Source organism: Dipodascopsis tothii (assembly GCF_038497935.1).
Source record: "Dipodascopsis tothii strain CBS 759.85 unplaced genomic scaffold V1510scaffold_39, whole genome shotgun sequence".
NCBI classification, from domain to species: domain Eukaryota; kingdom Fungi; phylum Ascomycota; class Lipomycetes; order Lipomycetales; family Lipomycetaceae; genus Neoaidaea; species Neoaidaea tothii.
Genome location: NW_027118023.1, coordinates 24,493 through 45,185, shown reverse-complemented (window position 1 = coordinate 45,185; position 20,693 = coordinate 24,493). Strand labels below are relative to the sequence as shown.

Sequence of the window (20,693 nt, the reverse complement as noted above, 5' to 3'; positions counted from 1 at the left end):
CGCGGCTCTCCGCGCGCAGCCAATCACGCGCCGCCGGTTTTTGTGTTTGCAAGTTTTTTGAGACCGGCTCACTGTGGCACCTTCAGACCTGAGCAAACATCAAGGTAGGCGCGGGCGCGGGCGCGGGCGGCCGCGCGGCCCCCGGCCGACGGCGGGCGGCCGCGGCGCACGCCCGGCACGGCATTGGCCCGAGCGGTGCTGACGTCCAGACACAAGATGATCGGAAGAGTGGCAGGCAGAGCGCCGCGAAGCGGACTCGGACCGGTTTTCGGCAACGGCGCGCCGGCCCGGCTGGTGCACGACGTGGCGCTGACGCGCGGCGGCGAGGCCAAGCTGGCGCGCGGCTCCGGCGGGCGGTCGTCGCGGTCGGGCCGGGTGGCGACGGTGTTTGGCGCAAACGGCTTCCTGGGGCGGTACGTGACGTCCAAGCTGGCGGCGCAGGGCACGCTCGTGACGGTGCCGTTCCGCGAGGAGATGAAGAAGCGGTTCCTCAAGGTCACGGGCGACCTCGGCGTGGTCAACTTCGTCGAGTTTGACCTGCGCAACGTGGCCTCGATCGAGGCCGCGGTGCGCGACTCGGACGTGGTGTACAACCTGATTGCGCGCGAGTACCCGACCAAGAACTTCTCGATCCGGCAGGCGAACGTGGAGTCGACGCGGCGGATCGCCGAGGCCGCGGCCAAGTTCGGCGTGGACCGGTTCGTGCAGGTGTCGTCGTTCAACGCGGCGGCGGACTCGCCGTCCGAGTTCCTGCGCACCAAGTTCGAGGCCGAGCAGGTCGCGCGGGCGATCATCCCGCACACGACCGTGGTGCGGCCGGCGGTGATGTACGGGTTCGAGGACCGGTACCTGCGGTTCCTGTCGCGGTCGCAATACGACGTCTCGGTCAACAGCTACAAGGACAAGAACTACCCGGTGCACGTCACGGACGTGGCCGAGGCGCTCGTCAAGATCGGCCAGGACCACGCGACCGCGGGCGAGACGTTCGAGCTGCGCGGCCCCCGCGAGTGGGCGTCGTACGACGTCAAGGCGCAGATCATGGGCGCCGCCCGCAAGCGCTACTACACGGTCAACTTCCCGTACAAGGAGCTCGCCCAGTCCGCCACCGAGATGCTCAACAAGGTGCTCTGGTGGCCCGTCGGCTGCGCGGACCAGATCGAGCGCCAGTTCCTCGACCACAAGATCGACGAGGCCGCCAAGACCTTCGCCGACCTCGGCATGAAGCCCGACGAGCTCGAGGCCCACCTCGAGTTCTACGTGGCCCACCTGCGCGCGCTGCTCTACCAGGACCTCGTGGACTCGCCCAAGCAGAAGCGCGAGGACGCCGAGGCGATCCACATCACGTACTAGGCATAGATAGCGGAATGTATTCCTCGACTAGTTGCCCAGCGGCCGCCCGCCCCGCGCAAACGGCGCCAGCACCGGGCTCGTGCTGCCCGACGGCACCCCGCTGTCGACCGACGAGTCGATCGAGACCACGCGCACCTTGGCCGCGGCCTCGTCCGACACAAACCGCGGCACGACCCGCGTGGCCCCGTACATGCCCAGGATCGTCTCGGCCGACTGCACGGCCCGCTGCGAGAGCTTGACCGGCGCCAGCTTGTTGAGCGCGTACGCGTAGCCCATCGCCAGCCCGAGCACGTGCCCCACCAGGCTCGACCCCGGGAACACCACCGTGCAGATGGCCAGCGTCAGCACCGGCATCAGGTACGTCGGCACGCTCACCGTGTTGGTCAGGTACAGCGCCGGCCGGATCGCGTAGTCCTTCATGGCGAAGTACGCCATCAGCGTGAACACCCATCCGCTCGCGCCCATCGTGTACGTCGTCGGCGCGCCCGCGCTGGCCCCGCCCGTGACGATGCTCAGCAGGCAGAGGCCCAGGCCGGGCACGAGCGTGAACACAAACAGCAGCCACGACGTCGCCACGGTGCCGGTCTCCTCCTCGAACGACGACAGCACCGGCACCAGCGCCAGCACATTGAACAGCACGTGCAGCACTCCGGCGTGCGCCAGCGGGTACGTCACCAGCCGGTAGACGCCGCCGGAAAGCACGCCCTGCGACGACAGCGCCAGCGTCGTCGCCAGCGCCGGAAACGCCGTCGACAGCACAAACACGGCCGCGATCGTGCCCACGAGCACCGTCGTCAGGCACGGCAGGACCAGGAACCGGTCCTTGAGCAGCCCCAGCTGCGCCAGGCCTCTCGGCATCATCTGCGCGTCAGTTCTGCGGGTCGCGCGGGCGTGCGGCTCAGCGGCCGCGCCGGGCGCGCGGCGCGCGGCGCGCGGCGCGGGCCGCCGGCACCGCGGCCGCGGCGCGGCCGCCGCCGGCCGCCACTTACTTGTCGGCTTTCTCGCTAGTTTTGTCCGCAGCTCCGTCCAGCCGCTGCTCGCCCTCTGGAGTCGCCGGGGCTGGGGCGGGCGGTTAGGCCACGTCGCGAGCGCCGGGTAACGGCGCCCCGTCGCCGGCTCCACCGGCTCGCGTCAAGTGTTAGTTTCATTATCATTATTACGATATAATCAAAGAGTAAATAACCTATCTAGCTAAGCAAGAACCGCAAACTCTGAAACGCCAGTCTACAATACAAATCATAAAAAGCGCAGCGCGCGCGCGTAGACACCCACCCTGACGAAGACCCCGACAAGACCAGAAGAACAGACAAAGATGGCCGAGGGGCCGGGATAAATGCGGAATTAAGACTGAGGCAAACACAAAACACCAGAAAACAGACGGTAACTTGCTAAAGTGGAGAATGGAATGAGGTCGTAATGGTCCGGTCATGAGAGCAGGCCGGAAATGTTCATCTTCCGGGCGTTGTAGACAAACTCGTGGCGGGCCTCGTCGCGCGCGGGCAGGCCGAGGGGGAGCGCCTGCTGGGCGACAAAGAAGTCGCCGCCGCGGGGGGTCATGGCGCGCTCGATCTTGTCGGGCTCGTCACGGCCGCCGGTGTGCATCGGTATCGTGCCGGCGGCGGGCGTGCTCGACGGCGACGTGCCGACAATGTCGAGACCGGCCCGCCCGTCCCACATCCAGATCTTGCCGCCGCACTCAAAGTCGCCGCCCATCTTCTCGTCGAGGTCCCACTGCCGGCCGTGCGGCAGCCCGGCCGAGAGCTGCTGGAGGAACCGGGTGGCCTGGAGGACCTCGACGAAGTCCGCCGGCGACGACGTCAGCGTCTCGTGGTTCCAAAAGTCGATCTTGCGCGGCAGCGGCGGCGGCGACAGCAGCGACTGCTGGTCCTTCTTGGCCTGCCGCGCGGCGGCGAGCGCCAGGTTGCCGGTCGACCGCGACCGCCGCGGCTGGTGCCGCTTGTTGGGCGCGTTCTCGTTGTTGTACGCCGCCGCGGGCTCGTGCTCCGCCTTGGCGTACCCGCCCAGCCGCTTGCCGGCCTCGGCCGGGGGCGACCCGCCCGCGGTCGTCCCGAGCGCGGTGCCGGCGCCGATCCCGTTCGCGACCGACTCGGTGCTGCGCTTGCGCCGCCGCTTGACGCCGTTGTCCGGCGACAGCTTCAGCTGCAGCTGCCCGAACCCGGGCGCGCTCGGCGGCAGGCACGACTCCGGGAACGTCGGCCCAAACAGCGGGATCAGCGCGTAGCGGATGTGGAAGCACGTCCGCGACGCCAGCGTGCGCGCAATGTTGTACGGCAGCCACGTGCCCTGGATCTTGAGGAACCCGCCCCGCACCCGCCGGATGACCGGCTCGAGGTCGGGCGAGTTGTCGACCAGTTTAACGATGTCGGCCTATTCGTCAGCCATGTCCCCGGTCCCCGTGCTGCCGCGTCCGGCGCGGGGCCAGCGCCGGCGCGCGCGACGGGCCGGTGCCGGGCGCGTCGGGCATGGCGCCCAGCCGCACAGGCGCGGACCCAACGTCGCGGTGGCCCAAACTGGCAAGCTCCCGCAGCCTTGGACCCGCGTCGGCCACACCGCCGCCGCGGCTCCGAGCCGCCGACTGCCGGCGCACCGCCCGCGCCACACACCCCGCTCCACATGCACGCGCGTGCAGCACGCGACATCACCCGGCTTACCTTCGAGTTGCCGATCGCCTTCCACAGGCCCGTCAGGTGCACGTAGCCCGAGTGGTAGTCCCACATGATCCAGTGGCCGTTGACCGTGTACTCGCAGACTAGTCGTTAGTAGCCGTTCGCGCGCACGCGTGGCAAGGGCACCGCCAACCCAACGCCCCGGGACGGTATGACGCAAGTCACGTGCTGGTGCCGCTCAGTGTCTGCACCCCAAAAACCCTAATGCCAAACAGAGTTGAGACACCGCACTCTTGGAACCAGGCTAAGCCAGATTGTCTCAGAAAGCGCTCAAGGGATGATAAAATAAGCACTCATGGCCTCAAATCTGCACCAATCTGCACCATGCTGTGAGCCTGTGCGGGCGGCCTCTCAGAGCCCCTACTTGGGATCTAACCCAACATAGTAGACGCTGACGCACCAGTGCATCTGACAAAGTCGACCAAGGCCGCCTGGATCACAGTTGGCTGACGTGACCGCTCCGCGGCCTGCCGGCGCCGCGCCCGTACACCCTAGCCAGGCCTTGATCCGTGGTGTAAGCCGAGCCGTCCCGGGCCGGTCCACACGAGCGTATGGAAATAGGCTTTAAGCCGAGCTTCCAAACCGGGACGGCGACCAAGACCGCGAAAAGGGGGGGGCGGAGACCACCTGCAGGGCCGGGGCCCAGAAGACCGGCGCCGAGCGACGATCCGCCCAACGGGTGGCCACAGTGTCACCCAAGCGTATCAAGCAGCCCAGAGGTCCAGCGACCCGAGTCGCGCTCCAGCCAAGTAGCACGAGCGACACCAGCACACGCGCCCATCAGCCGCCGAGGCGCGGGTGGCGCGACGGAATACGTACCTGTAAGACAGTTGCGCTCGTCGACGCTGGTTGCGTAGCGCTTCCGGACGAGGGCGTAGGGCAGGGCGATCTGCGACGCATGCTCAGGCGGCAGCATCTCCTCAGGCGAGAACGGGTGGGCGGGGTAGTTGTCGGAGCTGTCGGCAGCGCCGCGGTCGGCACCGGGCGGGGCCGAGGCAGCAGATCGGGGCGCGTGCGTATGGCCTTCGGACATGTGCGCCGAGCCCGGGCCCGAGTGAGACGAGCTGGGGGCCATGGTCGGCTTGATGTGCGAATATTTAGAGGAAGTAGTCGGCGTGGCCGAGTCGGGCGTTGATAAATCGCGCGTGGGTGCCGGGGCCGATCCGGCGACGTGTGACGGCGCGGGCGCGCCCGGGTGCGGCGGTGCGAGTCCCGGCGAGGCGGTGTGTGTGGCTCCGGTGGCCGTGCCCGGCGCGGCAAACGCAGCCGGCATCTTCAGCCGGTGCTGAACGTGCGAGTGCGTAGAGTGGCCGTGGGCGGCGTGGCCCAGCGGGCCCATCCCCGGCGACTGCGGGTACGGCCCTAGGAGCGAGCCGGTGCCTGACCGGCGGCGTTTGACGCCGGCCGTCGAGCCGCCGGCGAGAGACGCGGTCGGTGGCGAGTGCAGGCCGATGCCCGCACCCCCAATACCCACCATACCCGAGGCAGCCGCAGTTGCGGCAGAGTCAAGCATCGAGCCGGTGGTAGTCGTCGGCGGCGCCGGGGCGTGCGGCCGATCACGGTCCAAGGGCCGAGACGAATGAAGAACGCGGTCGGTAGCGAGCATGGATCGTCGATCGTCCACTGCCAAAAGAGCTAACGGACGTATAAAACAAAAGGTGGCTAGTAGATAACTGATTAAAATACACAAAATATCCAATAATGCAAAATACCTCGCAGAGTTATACGGAGGAAAGGGAACTGGGCGAGTGAAGGAGGAAGAGCGGGAATGAAATCAAGGGAGACGCCTGGGAAATATAGAGATTTCGAAGACGCGGGCGGCGGGCGAGAAAGGCGGAAGAGGGCAGTGGGAGGGCGCGACGGCGATAAATCAAGCGAGCGAGGAGCGAACTGGACGGCCTCGCCCAGACGGGTCAAATTAGGTCCGCGGTTGGGAGGACTGGGTGACCTGATTGCTGTGACTTAATTAGAGACAGGTACCATTCCCAATCATACCCGTCAATGTCGGGCGCCCTAACCCCGCTGCGCGTCCGCGTGGCACGCTGTGGCTGAGGCGCGTTGCGTGCGTAAGTGGTGGCGCGGCTACGCGGGCCGTGCCCGTGACCGCGTCGTGACGTGGCTTGCCGGTGCTGCGCCGAGCCGACACCGCCCGGCAGCACCGCCTCAAAATCGGTCCCGTGCCGCCGCCCGGCCGCTACTGGTAGGCTCGGCGACGCGCTTAGCCATCTGCCTGCCGCCGGCGGCCCCTCCTGCAGGCCCGAGGCGCCACCTGCCGCCGGCCGCCACTTGCCGCTGGCCGGGTCCAGGGCGCGCGTCCTACTCGGCCGCGGCTACGCGGCTTAGCGTGGTCTGCGCAGCCCCGGGACTAGCCTACAACCTCCCAGACTGGGACACGGCCAAGCTGGGGCGTGTCTAGCTCGGCTGGGCCCTGGGGGCCGGTCATTTCGTCATCCGCCGCCGCACAACTTGTATATATATACCCGCACTTGAGGTCCGGAACTGGCACTAAGATCATAAACTCAGACTGCCGTCCATTTGCGACACCAGCCGCGCGCGTCAGATTAGTGGTCTGCACAGTACCTCTTGCCTGCCGAGTCCCCTTGCACCGCACGTTACACACACTCGATTCGAGCTAATGAACAACCCGTACGGTCCCCCGCAGGGGCCACCGCCCGGCTTCGCCGCCGGCGCCCCGCCGCCCAACCAGTATGGGCCTCCCTCGGGCCCGCCGCCGGGCCATCCACAGGCTGGAGGCTACCAGCAGGGTGGATACCAGCAGGGCCAACCGGACGGACAGCGCGGTCCGGGCGGCTATCAGCAGGGCGGATATCAGCAGGGCGGATATCAGCAAGGTGGATACCAGCAAGGACCGCAGGGCGGCTACCAGCAGAACCAACCGAACGGGTACCAACAAAGCGCTCCGGGCGGGTACCATCAGGGCGCGCCTGGAGGATACCAGCAAGGACCGCCAGGCGGATACCAGCAGGGGCCGCAAGGCGGGTACCCGCAGGGCGCGCCGGGGGGCGGTTACCAACAGGGCCCGCCACCGAACCAACCGTACGGCGCGCCTCCGCAGCCGTACCAACAGCAGGCGCCCGGTGGCTACCACAACGCTGGCCCCGGCCCGGCGCAGCCCGTACACGGAGCCCCGGTCTATCCGGCCAGCCAGCCCAGCCAGCCGTACTACGATCCCGGTCCGGATCTCCACGCGATCGTTAGGGCGACGCGTGGCATGGGCACCGACGAAAAGGCACTGGTCCAGATACTTGCACACAAGACGCCTGCGCAGATCGCGGCCCTGTCGACCGCCTACCGCAATGAGCACAAGGGCAAGACGCTCGTCAAGCTGATGGAAAAGGAAACGTCGGGGTACTTTCTGCAGGGTCTGACCGAGATCGTGCTGGGACCGCTTGGGGCCGACGTGCAGAGCCTGCATGAATCCGTCATTGGCACTGGTACCGACGAGCTACTGCTCAACGACGTCCTCATCGGACGCACCAACTCCGAGATGAACGCGCTCAAGGGTCTTTACCGGCAGATGTTCGGCCGCTCGCTCGAGCGCGATGTGGCCGATGATCTGTCACTGAAGACCAAGACGATGTTCAGTATGATCACGAGCGCCACGCGTCAGGAAGAGCACGAGCCGGTACAGCCGCAACGCGTGCAACAGGACGTCTCCGATCTGCACCGCGCTATCGGCCGTGACGAGTTGCAGGTCTGTGCTATTTTGACCAACCGGTCCAACAACTCGTTGCGCGCCATTGCCCAGTCCTACGAGCAGGCCTACGGCAAGAAGCTTGTGGTCGCCATCGAGAAGAACTTCTCGGGCCACATGAAAAAGGCGTTGCTGATGATCGTGCGTCTGGCTATCAACCCGGCGGCCTGTTTTGCAGCGCTGTTGGAGGACGCCATGGCGGGCATGGGTACCAAGGACAAGCTGCTGGTATCTCGGATCGTGCGGTACCACTGGGACCCGGCGCTGATGAACGCTATCAAACAGTCGTACCGCACCGTGTACCACCGCGAACTTGCACAGCGCATCCGCACTGAGGTTAGCGGCGACTATCGCCGGCTGATGCTGGCGCTGGTCGAGTAAATTTAATTAGTTCAATAGCTAATGAGACCACCTGTCGGGCCGTATCCGCCCGCTCGCGCGGTATCGCGTTATTCAAGAGTGCAGCACAGTACTGCTGCTGCCCGGAGTCGACCGGGCGGCCGGTCGCTACCGAGGCCTGCGCCGTGGCCTCCCCGCGCGGCGGCACGAGTCCAGAGTAATGGATCAGCCAAGAAGCCGGGTCGCGCCGGACGCGTTTTTTTGCCAGCCGCCGTGCAGGCCACATCCGGCTGGCCGGCCATGCAGCTGGTATCGCGCTAGTGGCAGTCCCCTCGCGGCGCGACCGTCACGTCCCCTCCTTTGCTCGCCCTTGCGGGGACTGACGGGCCCTCGCATCGCGGACAAGCGCGTCGGGCGTGCCGTGTGCGCGGGTGCCCTTTCTCGATGGCCGGGCCGAGCCGGGCAGACACCGTGGCACCGTGTTCCATCGCCTTCCGCGTTCCAGCCGCGTGGCTGCGCGACCCCATCTCGTGGGCGACGGCTGCGGCTGCACAGCCGCAGCCTGCAGCCGCCGGCGCACGCGCCCGCGGTCCCGATGTCATCCCCGATTTACTAATGACGCCCTTCGTCCGCCAGCGTACGTCTTCATGTCCGGCGGCTGGCAGGTAGTTTGCGGCCGTCGCGCGAGCCCGGTCCGGCTAGTACAGCACAAATCGGTTCTTCCCGGCTAGAGCGCCACTCTTCCCTCCCCTCCCCCCGACTAGTCACCGTGGCTTGCATCGCTCGGACGTGTTCACGTCTGTGCCGGGCTGCGCGCCCGTGCCGTAGATAGCAGACCCGAAGCCCTTGCCCGGGTATTAAACTTTGGTGTCTCGCTGGCCTTTATCTGGACCATCCACTAGTCCACCAGCGGCCAGTCGCCATAGCCGTCCACCAACCAAAAATTTCGGTGGACCACCGTTTATCACTACCACCACTAACACACTCCCCCCGGCCATTCGCGGACCATTTATGCTGCACCCCCTCCTCTAATCCACGCCCCTTTTTTCCACCACTATCCGCGCCGCCTGCAGAGTGGCCTTCAGACGCCTTGTGCTCTTATATAGCACACAAACCACTAATTTGTTTCCTTCTCCGCGTCACGTCTTCGAGCGATAGAAGGCCGCAGGTCGTCTAATTCGCGTTTGGCAGCAGACCCGAGGTCACACCGATCACGAATCGGTCACGCAGCGCCGCACGCTGGTCGCCGACGCAAACAGCCTGCCGCGCAAAGACGCGGCTCGCCGAGCGGCACCAAGCACCGACGCCAGGATGTCGCTGACTCCATACGACATCCTCAAAATAAAGAAGGACGCGGTAAGTAGACGTCGCCAGAGGAGACTGACGTGGCAGCTTGTCGCGTCCTTGACGCAGCTGTCGCACGTCTGCAACGATGCGTCGCGCGCGGCAATTGAGTTCTACTCGGCAGTGGCAGAGTACGCGCCGGACCAGGCTGACGCGTTGCCGGCGTTTGTAGCGCCGACTCTGGCGTTTGCGACCGCGCCGGCGTCGCCGGCGGCAAAGCGCAAGCGCGCGCCGGCAAAGAAGGACGCTGAGGCGTCGTCGCCGGACGCGGGCCTACTGGCGGTGCCGGCGGCGACCCCGGGCGCAGACGAGACCGAGGCGGGCACGGAGGACGAGCCTGAGACAGTCGTGGGCGTGCCCAAGAAGGCCGTGGCCAAGAAGGCGCGCAAGGAGGTCGATCCGGACGCGCCTCGTCGGCCACCGACGGTGTACTTTACGTACGCCAACTCGGCGCAGAAGCTGGTCAAGGCCGAGTTCCTGGCACAGGGCCGCACGGACGTCTCGCACAATGACGTCGTGCGCGCCGTGGCCGAGCGCTGGCGCAACATGACGCCCGAGGAGAAGAAGCCGTGGGACGACCTGTACCGCGAGCAGCTGGCCAAGTACGAGGTGCTCAAGGAGCAGTACAACGCCGAGAAGGCCTCGGCACTGGGGCTCTCGGCGGTGGAGGCAGACCTGGGAGCGGCCAACGGCCTCGACCTGGCCGATCTCGACGGCAACGACTCTGACAAGACTCCGAGAAAAAAAAAAGTCGGGCCGGCGCGTGATGAATTAGACGCCGTGGCCGTAGCCCCCAATGGGCTCGGTCTCGACGCTGATGCGCCGGCCCGGCAGATAAATAAGAAACGCAAGCACAAGGATGACCTTGTGCCGACGACCGCCTCTCCGGCTGCGTTTGTGATTGCGGGCGCCTCGGCGCCGGCGTCCAAGCAGCCGGACCACGCTGCCCTGGTTGATGCTCTCAAGTCCCCGAAGAAAGACAAGAAGAAGAAACGCAAGGACCAGCCGGCCTAGGAGGCCCGTCGCGCACAGCTCCCTGCGCTCCCCGTGCCCGCCGCGCTGCGGCGGGCGCTGTTTTTCCCCGGTCTACGTTCAGTCCATTTTTGTTTGGTCCTGTCTTGAATATGCAATCTTTTAATATGCCTGTATTCTTAGTGTGTAAATGTACGTGTATCGTGTATTATTAAATAAACCTGTTCTCGTCTGCGAACTTGCGCGCGCCCCTGGCGCCGCGAACAGGACGGCGCGCGACACGGCTAGGGCGCCGGATGGTGGCGTCGACGCGTCGTGCGCCACGGCCAAGGGGCCAGCGGATGAGCCGGCCGGCGCCACGGCGCCACGGCGCGGGCTGCGGCTGAGCCACAGATGCCAAGGCTGGGCAGCACCGCCACGCACCGCCACACGCGCAACCAGCACGGTGCCGCCGCCAGGGCCAGACGGGTCTGGGCACCCGCCGTGGTACCCACGCCGGGTCGAGTCCGGACTCGCTCACACAAATCACAAAAGGTCCGGACTCCGTGACCCGCATGTGCACAGACACGTCGAACCTTAGCTGCGCGGCCACGCCGGTACGGCCATCGGCGGCCGCCGCGGCTAGCCCAGTTCATCACATTGATGGCTGTACTCCGAGGCCGCCGCCCGGGCGTGTCTCGCTGGCTAAGCCGTGTTTCAGCCTTCGTTTTCGTGGCCGCGCCCACACGTGTTTCCGCAGCCTTGGCCGCGATAACCGCACGAGACCAAGGCGGCCGAGCGGCTGTGGCGAGCCCCCCGGCGGCCGCGGACCAGTCGGCCGGGCCGCGGGTCCGCGCGCGCGGGCCGGCCGGCGCGCCCGGCCGCTGCCCCCCGTCGTCCCCGGCCGCTGCCGGCGCTGCCGGCGCCGCTACGGCCGCGGCCCTCGGGGGGGTGGCCGCGCCGGCCTCGGCGATCACATCTGCCGAGCGGCCCGGCCACGCGCCCCGGCTGCGGCCGCCGCCCCGCCCCGGCCACAGCTCCCGCCGGCGACCCACTGGCCAGCGTGGAGCCCCCGGCTAAGGGTCGGGGCACCGGAGCCGCTCGTCGGCGGCGCGCCTAGACGCCCGCCGCGGCCGGTGCTGCCGCCGCCGCCCGCGCGCTGCCAGTGGGCCAACCAGCCGCGGCGCCGGACGGCCGCGGCCTTCCCCTCACTAGTTCGTCCGGTCCAAAAAGCCGCGATCGGCGCTTGTCAGCGTAGCGCCATGTGCCGTTCGAGACTGGCTGCACGCGCCGCGATCTGACCCGCAGGCTGCGTGCCGGCGCACGGCTGTCCAGATCAGGCCCGGGCCTGCTGGCCGCCGGCGCGGGCGCTGTAGGCCACGCGTGCGTCTCGGCGGCCAGCGACCCGGCCTCATACGCGCCACAATCCCTGCGTGCGCTTGTCAGACGCACCGCGACGTAGCCCGGCGTCATGCCATGCCGCATGCGCCGGCGCAAGACAGCTGGCGGGTGTGACGTGAGCCGCGCCGCTCACCTGACGCAGCTGGTCATACGCCCGCCGATAAGGTTCGGCCGGTCGGCGGCGCTGTCAGCCCGGGACCGCCGGTGGCGCGGCCGTGCGGCGGGGCGGGGCGCGGCACGTGCGCGCGCCGCGCGGCGTGCGGCGCGGCGTGGGCGCGCCGCGCCGCACACCGTGCGGCTCGTCACGTGCCCGCCCGTGAAAATCTTCGCGCCCGCGCCGTCCCCAGCTCCCCAATGTCGCTGCCCCAGTTCGCAATCCCCGGCCAGCCGCTGGCCAGCACGGCCGTCTACGCGAGCGGCGCCGGCACGTACGTCTCGGACGGCCAGGTCGTCGCGTCCCTGCTCGGCCGCGTGTCCACCGCGCCGCCCGCGGCCGACCGCCCGCTGCCGCAGATCTCGGTCGGCCGGCCGGCGGCCGCGGCCGACGCGACGGGCTCGCTGCCGGCCGTCGGCGACGTCGTGCTGGCACGCGTGGTCAAGATCGACGCGCGCCAGGCCAACGTGCTGATTCTGGTGGTCGGCTCGGGCGTGGCTGACGCCGCCACGGCCGCCGGCCTGGCCACCGATCCGGCCGCCGCCGACGCTTCCGCCGCCGGCGCCGGCCCCGGCAAGGTCGTCGCCAAGGGCGAGTACGGCGGGATCATCCGGTCGCAGGACGTGCGCGCGACCGAGAAGGACAAGGTCAAGATCGTGACGTCGTTCCGGCCGGGCGACATCGTGCGCGCCCAGGTCGTCTCGCTCGGCGATGGCACCAACTACTACCTGACGACGGCGCGCAACGACCTCGGCGTGGTGTTCGCCGTCAGCCAGGCCGGCGAGCCCATGTACCCGGTCGACTGGCGGACGATGAAGTGCCCGAAGACGGGCCTGGTCGAGGAGCGCAAGTGCGCCAAGCCGACGTGAAGCTGTACATAGAAACCATATATTAAACCAATCAAGCATTCACAGCCGGGCGTGGTATGCAAATTAAACAAACGTAGATCTACACGGCTATTTGTCGGCCACGGCGAGGTCGCCCAGCTTGGCGTCGACCGCGTCGACGTCGGAGCCCTCGCTGAGCGCGGCCATCTTGGCGACGTACGAGTCGGCCGGCGGCGCGGCGTCGGCGTCGGCCGGCGCGGCCGGCGCGGCCGGCTCGGTCGCCTCGGCCGGCGGCTCGTCGTCGCCGCGCGCCAGGATCGCGGCCACCTGCTCGTCCGTCTCGGCCCGCAGGATCTCCTCGGGCGCGCCGATCGGGCCGCCCAGGTCGCGCCAGCGCCGCATGTACAGCTCGCGCTTGGCCTTGCACATGGACTCGAGCGCGGGCCAGTACTTGGCGTGGTCGTACGGGAAGCGGACCTTGCCGCCGAACTCGACGTCCAGCTGCTCGGCCGGCACGTACTTGTCCAGCGGCTCCGAGAACACGAGCTTCTCGCGCGTGAGCGGGTCGATGAACGGGTAGATGATCTTCAGGAACGTCCACACGAACCACGGGATGTTGATCACCAGCGCCTTGCCCAGCCGCTCGGGGTAGTGCGTCTGCAGGATGTGCAGCACCTGCCGGCCGGTGCCCACCGACGGGTTCTTGGACGACGTCGCGTCCTTGAAGTCGATCAGCAGCGCCAGCGTGTCCTGGCCCGACGGCATCATGTCGATCACCCGCTCGAGCGAGTACACCAGGTGCTGCACCTGCCGCTCCGGGCCCTTGGTGTTCTGCCGCGACGGGAACAGGTACAGGCACGGCCGCCGCGCCAGGTCGTAGCCCATCACGAGCTGCTTGCCGGTCTCGTTCTCGGGCGAGATGTACTCGGCCGTCAGCTTGTCGTACACGCCGAACTCGCGCCGCCACACCAGCGTGCCCTCGACCCGCTTGCACGTGTCTGCCAGCTTCCACTTGGTCGCCCGCAGGTACCGCAGCAGGCACTCGCGCGTAATCCACGCCTTCTCCTCGTCCGACAGCGGCGCCGTCGCCTTCTCGTCCGCCTTGGACGACACCGGCAGCTCCCCGATGCTGTTGAAGTGTTCCAGCAGGCTGTTGTACTTCTCCTGCTCCTCCGCGGTCAGGCCCGCCCGCCGCGGCGTCACCGCCTCGGGCACGGGCGCCGCGAGCGGCACGTAGATGCACTCGGTGTTGTCCACCGCCGCCGGCGACGCCGACGCCCGGCTCGACTTTTTGAGGATGGGCATTGAGTTCTGCGGTCAGCAATGTTTGATAGATCTGCGCCGGCCGCTGCCGGCGGCCGCCCGCGCGCTCAGCGCGGCGCGCACGGCCCGTCGCGCCCGCCCGCCCGGCGGCCGCCCGCGCCGCCCGTCGCCGCCGCCGCGCCCGCCGCCCGTGCACCGCTTATGGGACCCGGAAAGTGGCACTGGACCTCCCGGCAGCCCGGCCGCCCGCACGCGCGCGCCCCGCACCCGCCATGCACTCACCTAGTCCACAAGTAGATCGCCTGGCCACGCAGGACGCGATTGAGTGAGTGCAAGCTGCAAAATAGCTGCTAGGGTCCGCACCGTGCGATAGATGGTGTGGGTTGGAAGATGGGACACAAAAATTTACTGGTGGCTTTTAAGAGTAATCGAGATTCCACCTTCCCGAAGGGCGAAGATGGTGGAAGGCCCGCGGAAACGGCGCCGTGGCGCATTGTGTGGCCGCTACGGCTGCCCAATAGCTGCGGACGACGCGGCCGGCGGCGCGCGTCTGGTCCGTGCCGTCCGCCGTGCTGGCACCGGTCGACGGCTGTTCGCGCGGGCGGCTACGGTGGCAGTGCAGACTGCGCCGCAGGCGCCCACCGCGCTCGCGCTGCGTCGGCCAGGGCTGCGCCCGCGGCTCAGGGCGGCCGCAGCGCCCGAGCGCGGCACGGTGTCGGCCGCAGCCGGCACTGCGGCCTGGCGGGCGCCGGCTAGCGCGCCCAGCGGCTAGCGGCCGGGTCGGAAACAAAGGGCGCCGGGAGCATCACCGACCGGAGCCGAGTCTAAAGCGTGTGGCGGCACGCGCCGGGCAGACTGGCAGTCATGGCTGGCGCCGGGCTAGTGTGGATACGGGGGCGGCCGAGGTCCGCCGGTGGCGCAGCCGCGGGGAGGCTGTGGGTCGAGCCGCACGGCGTGCGGCCCCACTGCGCCGCACCGGGTGCGGCGCGCGCATGGGGTCAGGGCTGATGCGTGCGGCTCGGATCGCCGCACGCGGTGCGGCTGATCACGTGACTGCGCCGCGCCGTCGCCCGCGCCGCGCGGCCCGCCGCGCCACGGTCCGCGCCACGGTCCGCGCCGCAGCGCGCAGGTACAGCAGTAAAAATGTCACATTAGGTAGTACAATGAAATCCCAGGTATGCTGTTTTGTCCATGGCTCTCTCGCCGTCGTCAATTATACATGAGCAGTGCTCTAGTTGGTCTTCTTCGCGTCCTGCAGCTCGAGCCGCACAGGGCCGTCGCCAAACTTCTTGCGCAGAATGTACCGGTCCGCCACGTCCTGGGTGGTGACCAGCGGGCCGATGCGGCGCCACTCCTTGAGCGCGACAGCCACGGTCTCGCCCAGAACCTTCATGCGGCGCGAAATCTCGGCGCGGCGCGCCTTGGACAGCTGCTGCTCGTAGTCCGGGCCCAGGCGGATCATGACCTGCTCGACGTCGGTGATGACGGGCTCGGCCGGCGCAGCCGGCGCGGCCGGCGCGTCCTCCTCCTCGGCCGGGTCCGCGGCGTCCTCGGCCACGGTGGTGGCTGGCGCAACGGCCACCGGCTCGTCGGTCTCGGCCGTCGGCGGCGGGACCCAGCCGCGGGGCGTGTCAAAGCCCTCGCCGGGGCCGAGGTGGATGCCGGCCGTGGTCAGGCCCATGAGGATGCCCTTCTCGTAGGCGCGCAGCGCGCCGCCGCACTCCTCGATCTTGCGGTTGCGGTTCTCCTCGCGCCACTCCTCGGGGGTGATGCGGCGGGCGCCGGTCCAGCCCAGGTCGCGCAGCTGCTCCGGCGTCACGTCCGGGCGCTGCTCGCGGAAGAACATCGTCCGCACGACGTTGAGCGACGACGGGTTGAAGCCGCCAAAGAAGAAGATCAGGAACACGACGGTGACCTTGATGACGTGGAAGAGGAAGAACACCACGTCGATGACGCCGTCCTGCGCGTGCGCCGCGATGTAGTCCGGGTCCGTCGTGTCGATCGGCTCGGTGCCGTTGAGCCCGTCCGGGAACCAGCGCTCGTACGCCCGCGACGTCAGCGCAAACAGCGAGATGCCCGGCGTGTACGACGCCCAGTCGGGCAGGTCCGTGTACAGCCACAGCAGCAGGAAGCCCACGACCGCGAAGATGCGCCGGTAGCTCTTGGGGAAAATCGGCACAAACAGCTGGCCCTCGCGCGCGACCTCGGCAATCGTCTTGGTCTCGTCCAGCGCCGTCAGCCGGCCGTCGCGGTGCTTGAACAGCAGCGCGCCCTCCGACGTCAGGAATCCCGGCGATTGCGACAGGTGGAACCCCCTCGGGCGGGGCTCAAAGAAGTACGTCGGCGACAGCACCAGCGGCAGGTAGTCAAACACCTTGTAGAGCGCCGAAACTGGGCTCGACCGCTTCAGGCAGAAGCAGTAGTCCTTCTCCGAGTCGCCGTTCAGCCGGATGTAGATGTCAATGAGCTCGTCCTTGGCCGACGCCGGCGGCTCCGTGTTGAGCGCCTGCGTCGGCGTCGATGTATCGAGGTTGTCCGACGACATCGTTCTCCGATTGCTGCTGAAGATACTCCGTGGCTGCTCTGCGCGGCGCTCCCGTGGTATTTAACGGATGACGTCCGTGAAAGATAAAGAAGATGCGAGAACCAGATACGCCGCCCGGCGAAGAGATACGCCTTAGTCTGACGTGCTGTGCTTCTTCCTTCCGTCTTGACCTGCCTGCCGCCTAGTGGTGGTGGAATACGATAGCGGACGCTGGCTTAGCGGTCTTTGCGGCGTAGTGCGGATGTATGTGTACTGGTGGGGGCGGTAGTGGTACCGGCGGACTTGGCTGGCGCGGTATCGGTACAAGACCTACCCGCAAAACCCTGGAAGCAGCCTAAATGTGAGTGGGCGTTGCCGCTACGGGCCTGGCGCGGACGCCGGCCACAATCTTGTTTGCATTTATGCTTTACTCGTCGTGCTCGCGTGCGCTTTCCGGTGCCAATCGCGCCGCGTCCAGCGCACTTGGAGCCGCCCGTGCAGGGCCCGGGTGGGGTAACGACGGCCGTGCTGACCCAGTCAGGCTAGCCGCCCCTGTCGAAGGCCGCGTGCACGCACGGAAACGACCCGGAAGAGGCGACGTGGCACGGCGGTCATGGGTCGCAACGCCGGGCACGACACCCCGCGGCTCTCGGCGGCCAGCTTGGCCGCGCTCGCGGGCGGGGTCGCGACCTGCGGGGCTCGAACTCAATTGGGCGAACTCAATTGGTCCTGGCTGGACGGGTCGCACCGCGGCGGCTGGCCCGCGCGCGACAGCGTGCGCGGCCGGAACGCAGCGTTTGGCCTAGTGCTCGAACTTAAACGGGCGGCGGTGAGGCGGGCTCCTGCGCTGGCTGCGCGGTGCGGTGGCTCCGCGCCCTCAGCCACCGCGACCCACGCCGGCCGGGCCCTGGCAGCCGCGTACGCGCCACTCCGTACCAGTACGCGCCGTGTACAAGCGCGGTTCCAAGACAACGGATCCGGTGGCAATTCCGCCGCGTACGGCCGGCCCGCCATCTCCGCGGACCACGCGCGTGGATCGGCGCACTGCCTGCCCAGCTGCCTGCCGCGGCGCATTTTGAAGCGAAGACGTAAATTAGATATAAACATAAGAATATAACATCGGTACTAACAAAATATCATTTGCACGTCAACAGGATGCTCAATTAGACATTAAAGAACCATTATCAATTTTAATCAAAAGAAGTGAGTATTATCACGCGACTTCTCGTGGACCAGCATCTCTGAGTTCTTGTACTCGTTGAGCTCGTCCTTAATCTGCTGCGCCAGCCATGGCGTCAGCCGGTTGCAGGTCGCCACCTCACCGCGCCGGTCGTACTCCATCGAGTGCCACGTCGAGCAGATGTACAGCTCGCGCGCAAACATCACGTGGTGCGACTCTGTAGGCGTTGTAGGCTCGTTCGACGACAGCGACGACGACGACGACGCCAGCGACGGCTCCCGGATCAGCTCCGGAGGCTCCAGCTGCTCCGTCTCAGCCGACTGGTGTCGCTTGAGTATTCCTTTAGGAGGCTTCTCGATGTACGCCAGCGTAAGCGCATCAAAGAGATTGCCGGTCTCGTCTCCCTCAAGGTCGCCGGCAGAGCCCGTGTCTGACACAGGCGACGGTGGCGTTGGCACCTGCGGCAACTCAATCGGCGTGGGCGGCTGCGTCTGTGCAATCGGCGACGCCTGTACAATCGGCTGCGCCTGCGGGGCCTGCTGCACCGTCTCCACGGTGCGCACGATCCCGGGGGTAGCCGGTCGAGGAACACGCTCCACTGGCGGCTGCGGGTTGGTCGCCGGAACGACTACCGCAGCCGTAGGCGACGGCGGCGGTGACGAGACCGGTGCAGGGTTCACAAACGAGAACACCTTCCGCAGCCGGCTCTTAAGGCCGCTCTTTTTTTCAGTAGCAGCCTCGGGGCCCCCGAAGCACGGCTCCGAGACCGACCGCTTCATGGTGTGGTCAAGATCAGCACGCGCCTGCGATGCCACAGCACCATACTTGGCGCTGCCGTTGCTGCTGATGCTGGTATTGCTGCTGCTCGCACTCGCATTGCTGTTCGCGCTTACACTGCTGTTCACGCTAGAAGCAGTGCTAGATGTAGAGAGAGGGGGCGTGTGAGTACCCATGCTAGAGACCGAGCGAGGGGTGGGCGTCGTAGGCTTCATCAGAAGCATGCTATCACGAGCACCAACACCGGACGTCGCCGGGCGGAGAATGTTAGGCTTGCGCAGGTAGACCGGAGCCTCGTCCATGGAGTCAATGGAGCTCACTGCGTCTTTAGTGTCGAAAACAAGAGCCCGCGCGGGCATGCGAGGCATCTCGTTACCGGTCAAGCTCGGCGTGAACGGCCGGTGATGTTTGATCGGCTCTTCGTAGAAAGATCCCGGCCGGGAGACCGCGACCGGCGCGACCATTTGCCGCGGCGTAGGCGGAGCCTCGTCTGCTGCGGGGGGGAAGTAGGACGACGTGCGGCGGGGAAATCCTTGCGTGACAGACTGTGCCACCGACGACGCATGCGAGGAGGCCGTCGTCGGGCGGTAGTAGTCACCGTGGACATATTCCTCCGAGGAAGTAGATGAGATTGAGGATCCAGATGCGTCCGATCTCCGGTGCCCGTGGGAGTATCTCGAGGGACCAGAAGTAGAGGGCCGCGGAGCCGGAGCAGCAGCGTACTGGACGTACTGCTGCTGCTGCTGTTGATGCTGCTGATGCTGAGCATACTGGTATTGCGGCTGCATGTACTGCTGAGCATACTGCTGAGCAGCATACTGTGCCTGATACTGCAGCTGCTGTTGATGGTGCTGCTGCTGATAATAACCGCTGTCATAGAAGCGCGGGTCGATCGCCGAAGCCGGCCGCCTCTCGGCCGGCAATGTGTTCGGCGTCGACGTGAACGCGTACGACGGAATCTGCTTGCGCTGACTCGCCGCCATGTGCTGCTGGTCCGGTCGGTAGTTACGACTGACGAGAACCATGATGCATGTGCGAAAAAACCAAACGACTGATCCGCCGTGCGAATCTGCTAACCTGTACCGACGCCAAAATGCAAACCAAACGTAGAAACCCAGATGCGACCAAACAATGTACAAATACTATGCAAACCAAGAACAAACTGCACTTTTCACACCAGACGGAGGACAGCAGCCGCGCAAAGACAACCAGGCAACCAGGACAGGGAAAAGAAGAAAACGAGGGCGCGAGGAAGTATAAAAGCCATTCTACTAGCCACCGATAGTGGAATGCTTGCCGTGGAGTGAGGTACACGAGAAACCAACTCCACCTATAATGGTCTAGCGCGAATCCAAAATTAATAATGCAATAAATAGAATTATTCTCGATATTAAAGAAAAGCCCGCAATTAGGTAGGCGTAAACTCTAAATGACGAAGGGATAGCTAAGGGGTAAGGCAGTACGCGAAAAGTGCCGGGCCAGGGGACGTGGATCGTACAGAACCTTCGCTCTTATCAAGCGCGCGGGTGTGTACTAAAAAAAAAAGTCGACCTGGTAGCGGACAGCCTTGCGTTATGGACGCAAGAGCGGCTTGACTAGACCGCGGACTGGAATTGACACCACGCGCGCTAGATCCGCGGTGAACGGCGCCCGGAACAGTCTCCGCGGGAAAGCGTAGAGCGGATTGATTGCTGGAGGGGCTCTGAGAGAGAACGCCCTCGAGCTGGGCTGCTCAGGACGAGGACGGCGACCAGACGGCTGTGATACCCATACTAGCGGTAGAGGGCGCCAAAGGCGGGGCGAGGGCCGGCGGTCGGCGGCACTACCGGGCCGGCCGCGACAGTGTGTTACACGGGGCGACACAGCTTTGCAGGCAGATGCAAACCAGTGCTGGCTTGAGGCAATATGGCAGCGCTCGCGATGTAGACTAGACTAGATGCATATACACAGCTACACTTGGCGCATATGCGCTAGCCATGGTGTGAGCCTCGCGTACGGCTTCCATTCGGCGGTCTGTCTACAACTATCTTCGCTACGCGGCTGTGACGGCAGTCGACGGCTGGCAATCGAACGGAGCATGCCGGCCTGGCGCGACGGCTACAGGCTCCGCGGTGGACATGGCGTTGTGGAGCGTTCGACGTTGCCCGCCACCAGAACGTGAACGGCGTTGTCTAAGAGTGA

At 66.5% G+C, this 20,693-nt stretch overlaps 9 protein-coding genes across 9 annotated transcripts; 4 read left to right on the top strand and 5 right to left on the bottom strand.

The window, feature by feature from the left end:
- Positions 1–63: 63 nt before the first annotated feature.
- V1510DRAFT_383043 (uncharacterized protein) lies at positions 64–1,384 on the top strand. The gene is made up of 2 exons (XM_066931670.1): positions 64–104; positions 210–1,384. The coding sequence occupies exon 2, from the start codon at positions 217–219 to the stop codon at positions 1,348–1,350; it is 1,134 nt and encodes a 377-aa protein (XP_066786885.1). The 5' UTR covers positions 64–104; positions 210–216; the 3' UTR covers positions 1,351–1,384.
- Positions 1,348–2,480, bottom strand: V1510DRAFT_383039 (uncharacterized protein). The gene is made up of 2 exons (XM_066931669.1): positions 2,340–2,480; positions 1,348–2,211 (listed from the first exon to the last, which is right to left on the bottom strand). Exon 2 carries the CDS (start codon positions 2,209–2,211, stop codon positions 1,378–1,380), a length of 834 nt encoding a protein of 277 aa, XP_066786884.1. The 5' UTR covers positions 2,340–2,480; the 3' UTR covers positions 1,348–1,377.
- V1510DRAFT_270291 (uncharacterized protein) lies at positions 2,478–4,408 on the bottom strand. The gene is made up of 2 exons (XM_066930586.1): positions 4,023–4,408; positions 2,478–3,738 (listed from the first exon to the last, which is right to left on the bottom strand). The coding sequence occupies exons 1-2, from the start codon at positions 4,086–4,088 to the stop codon at positions 2,776–2,778; spliced, it is 1,029 nt and encodes a 342-aa protein (XP_066786883.1). The 5' UTR covers positions 4,089–4,408; the 3' UTR covers positions 2,478–2,775.
- Positions 4,409–5,055: 647 nt separating this feature from the next.
- On the top strand, positions 5,056–8,133 carry V1510DRAFT_427296 (Annexin; the record flags this gene model as incomplete). The annotated part of the gene is made up of 2 exons (XM_066935201.1): positions 5,056–5,070; positions 6,700–8,133. The coding sequence occupies 2 exons, from the start codon at positions 5,056–5,058 to the stop codon at positions 8,131–8,133; spliced, it is 1,449 nt and encodes a 482-aa protein (XP_066786882.1).
- Positions 8,134–8,907: 774 nt separating this feature from the next.
- Positions 8,908–10,570, top strand: V1510DRAFT_270286 (uncharacterized protein). Its single transcript, XM_066930585.1, has 2 exons — positions 8,908–9,447; positions 9,484–10,570. Exons 1-2 carry the CDS (start codon positions 9,403–9,405, stop codon positions 10,447–10,449), a joined length of 1,011 nt encoding a protein of 336 aa, XP_066786881.1. The 5' UTR covers positions 8,908–9,402; the 3' UTR covers positions 10,450–10,570.
- Positions 10,571–12,141: 1,571 nt separating this feature from the next.
- Positions 12,142–13,106, top strand: V1510DRAFT_399142 (uncharacterized protein; the record flags this gene model as incomplete). Its single annotated transcript, XM_066931935.1, has 1 exon — positions 12,142–13,106. One exon carries the CDS (start codon positions 12,142–12,144, stop codon positions 12,808–12,810), a length of 669 nt encoding a protein of 222 aa, XP_066786880.1. The 3' UTR covers positions 12,811–13,106.
- V1510DRAFT_427294 (CRAL-TRIO domain-containing protein) lies at positions 12,898–14,073 on the bottom strand (the record flags this gene model as incomplete). The annotated part of the gene is made up of 2 exons (XM_066935200.1): positions 12,898–13,062; positions 13,096–14,073. 2 exons carry the CDS (start codon positions 14,071–14,073, stop codon positions 12,898–12,900), a joined length of 1,143 nt encoding a protein of 380 aa, XP_066786879.1.
- Positions 14,074–15,163: 1,090 nt separating this feature from the next.
- On the bottom strand, positions 15,164–16,873 carry V1510DRAFT_422799 (glucose signaling factor 2-domain-containing protein). Its single transcript, XM_066934847.1, has one exon. It carries the CDS (start codon positions 16,574–16,576, stop codon positions 15,263–15,265), a length of 1,314 nt encoding a protein of 437 aa, XP_066786878.1. The 5' UTR covers positions 16,577–16,873; the 3' UTR covers positions 15,164–15,262.
- A 657-nt stretch (positions 16,874–17,530) lies between these two features.
- On the bottom strand, positions 17,531–19,099 carry V1510DRAFT_422798 (uncharacterized protein). Its single transcript, XM_066934846.1, has one exon. The coding sequence runs from the start codon at positions 18,974–18,976 to the stop codon at positions 17,750–17,752; it is 1,227 nt and encodes a 408-aa protein (XP_066786877.1). The 5' UTR covers positions 18,977–19,099; the 3' UTR covers positions 17,531–17,749.
- Between the last annotated feature and the right edge of the window lie 1,594 nt (positions 19,100–20,693).